At 33.9% G+C, this 8,481-nt stretch overlaps 1 protein-coding gene across 1 annotated transcript; it reads left to right on the top strand.

Moving 5' to 3' along the window:
• The first annotated feature begins 2,117 nt into the window (after window positions 1-2,117).
• On the top strand, window positions 2,118-4,286 carry LOC107479498 (uncharacterized mitochondrial protein AtMg00810-like). Its single transcript, XM_016099627.1, has 3 exons — window positions 2,118-2,256; window positions 3,300-3,547; window positions 3,597-4,286. The coding sequence occupies exons 1-3, from the start codon at window positions 2,118-2,120 to the stop codon at window positions 4,284-4,286; spliced, it is 1,077 nt and encodes a 358-aa protein (XP_015955113.1).
• Window positions 4,287-8,481: the final 4,195 nt, after the last annotated feature.

Below are 8,481 nucleotides of genomic sequence, written 5' to 3'. Positions count from 1 at the left end.
AACTATGATGAGTCAATCTCTCTTCGTTAATGCCTAACATCGAAGAGTAAGTCAAGCAAGCATAATTGAACTTAATCCATAAGTCCTAGCTAACTTACTAATTTCTTAGGAAAAAGCTAGCGCCAATGGAAATAAGAATGAACTAACTACCCAAGAATTACCGCTAAATGTCAGACATTATGGCTCTAGTATCCTAGGAACTCATTTTCCAAGCCAAGGTGTGAAAATCTACTCAAAATTTTCAAGTGGCATTTTCACAAATACTTGGTGGGCATAAAACTAAAACATACGAAATTACAAAGAAAAATAAAAACTATAACCAAACTATTCACAATATCAACAATAAACATTCAATCAAGCAAATACAAACAATAAAACAGTAAATTCATCAACCAAAACTTTAAGAAACCAAAATTGCATATATTAACAAAGTAACTTGAATCATAAAATAAAGTAGCAAGAGTAGTGAAATTAAAGAGGAAATTAAAGAGTACTTACAATAAGAGAAGCAAAATCTAAGATCAAACTTGAAATTATAAAATGCTACAATGAAAATTAAATAAACCTTAAGAGAGAATTTCTATACTACACTACTCTTACCCCTAAATTATGTTCTAACTAAAAGAAAAGTGTCCTAAAACTAATGAAAACCTAATAAAACCTAATAAAACCTAATGCCATCATATGGCATGAAGTTCCCTTCATATAGCACTTCAATTTGGCTTCAGCATACTCAAAATTGGGCCAAGAAAGCCCCAAATTCACGAGCCACATGGCATTTTAATGAAGTTACCCGCAGGGACCTGTGCGTACGCACACTTGCTGATTTTCCTCCTGTGCGTACGCACAAAAGTTATGCATAGGCAAACTTGCTGATTTTCATCCTATGCGTACGCACAGAAAGTGTGTGTGGGCGCACTCTAAAATACTTTTCTCCTTTGTTTTCTTCATGTGTTCTTCCTTTTTGCATGCTTTCTTGCACTTTCACCAACACATTCTTGCCTAATTCACCTGGAATCACTCACAAAATACATCACGTCATCAAATGGGATAAAAGTGGACTTATATTGCTTAATTTAAGCACAAAAATGTATGTTTTCACATTTAGGTTCAACTTAGGGATAAATCGCAAAAGTATGCTATTTTGGTGAATAAGTGTGAATTTTTGTGATGAAATCTATCCACTTTAAGCCAAAATTCACCATTAAATATGGACTCATCAGTTATCCACCAGGCCATCTACAAAACAAGACTCCCAAGCCTCAGGTGCATCATGTAGCTCAAGTGAATCATACTCCAGAAGTGCAAGATCATCACCACCTCTCCCTTCTCTCTTATGGCATCTCAACACAACCAATTGATGGCTCTTTTTCAATCACAGCAAGTTGTTCAAGACATTGAACCTGAGTATGTGCAGGTGAAGTATTCTCTTATTATTACATGAACCAAAAGGCAATTCCAAGTACCTGGATTGTTGATTCAGGTGCTACCACCCATATCACCAACTCCTTTAATTCTCTAATTGACCCAAAATCATTATCTAACCACTTTGTTTCTTTACCTAATTATACCAAAATTTGTGCATTAGCCATTGGTAATGTTGTCCTTAACCCCTCTTTAACACTTGTTAATGTCATATTCATTCCGTCTTTTAGAGTCAATTTGATTTCGATTAGTTCCCTTCTAAAACTGTCAAATTGTAGTGTCCATTTTTTTGACCTATCATTTGTGATATAGGACAAGAACTCCAAGCAGGTGATTGGACAAGGTGATGAAGTTGATGATCTGTTTGTTCTGCAATCACCACCCTTAATGCATGCTCCCTCTCTTGATTTTATAATTGTCATTTAGTTTCTTCTGTTAGTAGCTCTACTTGGCATGCAAGATTAGGTCATACGTTTGAAAAAGTCTTCAATAGGTTGAATTCTATTTTGTCTTCAACACCCTTAAAATTCAATTACTCCAATTGTGATGTGTGTCCATTAGCCAGCCTTAGGCATTTATCCTTTTAATTAAATAATATCTTTTATTTTGCCATTTTTTATTTAGTTCATTGTGACTTTTGGGGGCCTTATCCTGTCCCTACATATAATAATATGAGATTTTTTCTTACTATTATGGATGATCACTCTAGATTCACACGGACCTTCTTGTTGAAACATAAATTCGATACTGTTAATATTCTTATCAATTTCTTCAATATGGTTGAGACTCAATTTAAAACCAAGGTGAAGCAAATGCGATCAGACAATGCAGGTGAACTTTTCCTCATCGTATACCTCAATTCGAAAGGGATAATGCATCAATTCTCATGTGTCGAAAGGCCTGACCAGAACTCTGTAGTTGAATGAAAACAACAGCATTTGCTCAATGTGGCTTGGAGCAAATGTGTTCTGACTGCCACATTTCTAATCAATAGATTGTCAAGTCCAGCCCTTCAATATAGCTCACCATATGAGAAGTTATTCTCCAAACAGCCAGACTACCATTCTTTACGGGTTGTTGGTTGTCTAGCTCATGCTTCCACCCTCATTTACAAACGACACAAATTCTCTCTATGTGCAGTGCCGTCAGTTTTCATTGGATAGCCTTCTGGCTACAAGGGATATAAGCTCTATGATCCAATTGCTAGGAGGTTTTTTATCTTGAGGGACATTACCTTTTTGGAGTCTGAGTTTCCATTTCAACAATCCTATAAGACTTTTAGCACCATTGTTGATATGTTTCCTGATGTGGTCATGCCTTTATGCCTTCTCGATGTGACACCCAGTTTCTCTTCACCTGCCACCAATGTAGAGCCACAACTTCATTAAGTCCCAGCTTCATCTCAGGCGATTCCCACCACTAAGCCTCGCCGAAGATCTAGACCATCAAGATCACCTCCGTACCTCAAGGATTATCAATGCCACAATGTTTACCACATAAATTTTAAACATCTCTCTCAACCTCACTGTGCTTTCATTTCCAATGTTGCTGCGATCCCTGAACCTGCCTTCTTCCACCAAGTAGTCAAGTTTCCAGAATGGCGAAGAGCGATGGATGAAAAGCTCCAGGCCATGGAAGACATAAATACTTAGTCTTTGGTGCCCTTACCTACTGGAAAACACACCATTGGATGCAAATGGGTCTACAAAGTCAAATGCAAAGCTGATGGTTCTGTGGACATATATAAAACCAGACTCATTGCAAAAGGATATACCTAACAAGCTGGTATAGACTTCAAGGACACATTCTCACCCGTGGCAAAACTCACCACTGTTTGAGTGCTTCCCGTCAATGATTTTGAGAATTCTCTTCAGCTTTGCTTAACCACCATTTCAAACAATCGAGGCACGATTACTCCTTTTTCACCAATGGTAGTGGCCACCAAACAATCTATCTCCTTGTATACGTCGACAACACTATCCTGGCCAGTCCATCTAAGGACATGCTGTACAAGGTGCATAAGCTATTGGAATCGCTCTTCAAATTGAAGATTCTTGGTGATTTGAAGTATTTTTTGGTTTGGAATTGGCAAGATCAGATGAGGAAATTGTTCTTAGCCAACGTAAGTACAACCTTAGCTCCTTGAACACACCAATTTTGCTGAATCTAAGCCTACCTTTTTGCCTATCGAACCCAACCTAAGGCTTAGTAGTTCAGATGGGGAGCTGCTCACAGATCCCGCAAGCTATAGAAGGCTTATAGGGAGATTGATGTACCTCACCATCTCGCGCCCAGACATCACCTACGCTATCTCCACCCTTAGCCAATTTCTGTCCCAACCTCGCACTTCACATCTTCATGCCCTTCATCATTTGCTGCGATACATCAAAGGCACCATAGGACAAGGCTTACTTTTTTTGGCAAACTCTGAGAAAAGACTAATAGGTTATGTGAATGTAGATTGGGCAGGTTGCCTGGATACTAGATGGAGTGTCACTGGGTTCTGTTTGTTCATTGGAAATTCTCTTGTTGCATGGCGATCGAAAAAGCAGATCACAGTCTCCAGATCATCCGCAGAATCCGAGTATTGGGCCATGGTAGCAGCTCCTGCTAAACTCAAATGGCTGAAAGGCCTCCTGCTTGACTTTCAAGTTGATATTCCCTCTTCTATGCTATTTTGTGACTCTCAATCTATTATTCACATAGCATCCAATCCCACTTTTCATGAGAGAACTAAGCACATAGAAGTGGATTTTCACTTTGTGCGTGAAAAGGTGGTTGCGGGATTTATTAGGCCCATTCATGTTCGGACGCAACATCAACTAGCCACTGTGTTCACCAAGCCAGTGACCCCAGCTTGATTCAACAATCTCATTTCCAAGTTTGGCATGATAAATATTTATCTGCCAACTTGTGGGGGGATATTATGGACCATCTAAGTTAATTATTCACTAGTCTAACCAATAGTCAGTCACTCAAGTAACTTAGTTAATTAGTTTCTCTGCAATATAATTGATTAGTTAGTTAGAGTACCTTTCCCTCACTAAGCAATTAAGTAGTTAGACCCTTGTGTTATGTACATGTATATATATCCCATCTATAACGAAATTAATCAATGAAATTACTCATTTTCTCTCTACATTTTGCATGTTGTAACAATTAGCAATTTTAAACTCGTCAAGAAATACCGATAATTACTTATATCGGAAAAAGTCAGACTTAATAATAATATTAATATTATTATCTAGACTCTATTATAATTAGAGCAAGTAAAATAGATAAATAAGATAATAATAAAATTATATTAGTATCTATTTTATTTCGGAGTTCGAAATCGACTTGTCAAAATAAAACAAATCATTTTAAAATACTATTTTAAAAAGAAACTCGCATTCATACAAAAATTAGAGTCGTTACAATAATCAAATCAATTATTTAGCATTAATTAAAAATTTTGTATTGGTTAAAATTATTAGCTAATCCACGAATCTATGAATTTTAGCCCAACTTAACTAGAATATAATGTGTTAATTTGGGATCACAGGTTGCTTCGAGCTCAAAAAACCAATTAACCTATGATGTATAGGTATGGTCCGTAAGTTTAATCATCTGTTGTATTTAAATCAAAGGGGAAAAAAATAAAAATACATATTTTAATAGTTGATTGGTAAAACAATCAATTTTATATAAAAAAAATTACAATGAGACGATAATGTAAGTATTAGACTTATTATTGATCTAATCCATATAAATATATACTTTATATCAATTGAATTATGTAATTATTTTATCATTATATTTTTCGAAATATAAATATGCGTTTTCAAAAATTTGAGAATTTATCTATATTTCTGAGAGGCTTTTTAATTTATGATTATTTTTTATGAACCCAGTTATGGATGCTCTTTTTTTCTTTTTAATATATATAATAAACTTATCGTATTATTGTTATTATATTAACTAAATGATAAATATTTTATTACGTGGATTCTTTTTACTCAATAAATAATTCTCTTTATCAATGATAAATATGAGTTTTGAATATATTATTATTCAACATAAATATTGAATGAACAAATCTTTTTAGTAACTGAATCTAACAAAAGTCTTGTTATATTTATGTTTATTTAACATAATGTACGTGCTTTTTTCTTTTTCGTTTAAGTTGTCACCGAAAGATTATAATGTATTAAGAACTCGTAGTAAAAATAATAAAATAATTTTAAAAATTTATTTTGTATATAAAATTTTATTTAACAAACATAGATCAGATCTAAATACTTAAATATGTTAGTAAAAAAAAATTTCTCTTTCGATAATATGAAGACGCTATGTGTATTTGTACTGAAACCAATCTTTATTGTTAATTTTTTAACTAATGAAGATATGATCTAAATTGAAAAATCAGTTACAACTCCTTGCACATCCTAATTTTTTTTTTCAAAAACTAGACTTATATTTTCAAAAACTAGACTTACATATAATTATATATGAAATTCTTTCTATACAAATACATAGTATAAAATTTGTTATTGATTTCAAATTTGAATTTTATTCCAAATTTGAATCGTATCTTAGTATTTTAAACTTGAATCTTTCGAATTTTATAAATCATATTACAACTCAATTTCAAACAAAATCAGTTAGGTTCTCATCTAAACATAGAATTTAAAAATAGAATAACTATTTATTCTCAATTCTCATTTAATATTCTCAATTATCATATTATTATTATATTCTTGGTACTAATAAAGAGTATAATAATCAATGATACTATATGTACAAGCCTTTTTGGCAATCAAACCCAACCAAGTTGGCAATCAATGTTTGTGTGTTGTGATTCATTATTTATGTGTTGAGATTCATTGTGCGATGTGATTATGTATTTGTGTGTTGTGTTTCATTGTTTGTTTGCCGAGGTTCATTGTTTGTGTACTATGGTTCTATAGTTGTGTGTTGTATTTTCATTGTTTGTGTGCTATGATTTATAATTTGTGAGCTGCTATATGCTTTTACGTAACACTCTATCACCCTAAGTCTTACCTTTAGCCGTAAGGCAAAAGATAACAAAGTGCTACGACAATTCTAAAGCTCAATTACAATAATATATAATGAAAAAATATAATATACTAGAAGCCTAATGAAAGAATAAAGCTCAAAGACTCATGAAATAGAGATACAAAAGCGTGAAGCGTTATACACGATAAAAAAACGGGTAAAGGTAAGAAAAGGATTATAGATACAAGATAATCAAAGTATATACATATATAGCATACAAAAGAGAACTAGTCACAGCCTGTGGAGTTTAGGCTGGCTAGCTCAAATAAAATACAACAAAATTTTTAAAGTTAAACAGCAACATCTTTTCTGTCAAAGTTAGCTTCTAAGGTAACAAGTTTAATATATAAAAGTGAGAGTATAACTACATCAAAATAACCAAAAGACAAAAGATAAAAGAGATCTTCTGCCCTGTCACCATCCTGCAAACTCACCGAGGTGGGTTGCGACCTGCATCTGAAAAATAACAACAACATATGGTATGAGAACTGGAGGTTCTCAGTAAGGTAACAGTGGCCAATGGATAAGATATAAGGTTCTGGGACGCTGAAGGTAATCCTAGAGCTTCAATTCGAAATAAAGATATTCAACTTATAATAAAAACTTAAACCACAAAAGGGTTATCTATCTTAAGGAATTTCTAAACTAACAGAGACACCACTTTCCCACAGCTTTCGCCAGCCTATCCTCCATCTGATCACATCGTCACTGCCTACCAAACCTCCTCAATCCCAATAGAAAGCACATGTAAATGCACGCAGGTAAAGCACGAGTAATATACATTTACAGCAAGTAATACAAGAAGCAAATAAGCATGTTATACATTTAGGCAATAGATACAATTAGGCAAAGCAAGCAAACACATAGAAGATGAACATGATGAATGCATGTCCTATTGGCGGTGATATCCCTTGTCGGTTCAACTGCCAACCCGACACAGCCCCTCGGCGGTGATATCCCTTTTCAATAATGAGAGTAAACAATTAAGGAATTAAAGAATAAGACAAAATTGCAATTAATAAAGTAATCCAGGAATAAGAGAACTATGTATGTAATATAAACAAGTAAGACTCAAAATTGATGGAAAAGTGGTTTAAAACATAAATGAAACCTTGACTTGGGATGAGTTATGGAATCTCTTCCTTGCCATAACCACAACTATGATAATTATAATAGATTAATCCTACTAAGTCAACCCTTAACATTGAAGGATAAGTCAAGTGAGCATAATTGTTATTAATCCACAAATCCTAGCTAACTTACCAAATTAATTGGTAAAAAGCTAGCATTAGTGGAAACAATAACAACTAACAACCTAAGAATTATCACTAAAAGTTGGACATTATGGCTCTAGTAATCTATAAACTCATTTTCCCCAAGCCAAGGAGTGAAAATCTACCCTATAACTAAGATTGACATTTCATCTAACACATGGAGGGCATAAACATAAAGCATGGCAAAATTGGGAAAATGATAAAAACTATGAACCATAAATGATCAAAATCAATAAAGGCACTCAAACAAACATATAAAAGCCATCAAACATCAAATTCAACAACTAGAAATCCAAAATTGCAAAACTATATAAATATTGACAAAGGAAATTAAAATAGAAGAAAGTATAGAACAAGTGATATAATAAAGGAGACAACTAAAGAAATACTTACAGTAAAAATTGCTAGAATCCAAAATCAAACTTGAAGTATAAAATGTTACAAACCCTAATTAAGAACCCTAAGAGAGAATTTCCTAATCTATACTACTCCTACTCCTACTATGTGTTTTTTTCTATTCTAGAAATTGGCTCCTTTCATATGGTATGAAGTTCCCTTCATATAGCACTTGATTTCAGCCTTCAAGCCTTCAGAAATGGACCTAGAAACCCCCAAAACCGCGAGCCACGTGACTTTTAAAGGAAGTCACGCGCTGGTACCTGTGCGTACGCACGCATGCTGATTTCCTTTTTGTGCGTACGCATGCATCCTTGTGCAAACACAC

The sequence above is a fragment of the Arachis duranensis genome, chromosome 3 (genome assembly GCF_000817695.3).
Source record: "Arachis duranensis cultivar V14167 chromosome 3, aradu.V14167.gnm2.J7QH, whole genome shotgun sequence".
Classification (NCBI taxonomy): domain Eukaryota; kingdom Viridiplantae; phylum Streptophyta; class Magnoliopsida; order Fabales; family Fabaceae; genus Arachis; species Arachis duranensis.
This window is presented reverse-complemented; position numbering and strand designations above follow the sequence as displayed.

Excerpts from the sequence above, each read along its gene's own strand:
- LOC107479498 (XM_016099627.1), top strand. The coding sequence starts at position 2,118 with ATGGATGATCACTCTAGATTCACACGGACCTTCTTGTTGAAACATAAA. Across the intron at positions 2,257-3,299 it reads AATGCGATCAGACAATGCAG|CTTTGCTTAACCACCATTTC; the intron begins GTGAACTTTTCC and ends AATTCTCTTCAG. Across the intron at positions 3,548-3,596 it reads GGAAATTGTTCTTAGCCAAC|CCTACCTTTTTGCCTATCGA; the intron begins GTAAGTACAACC and ends GCTGAATCTAAG.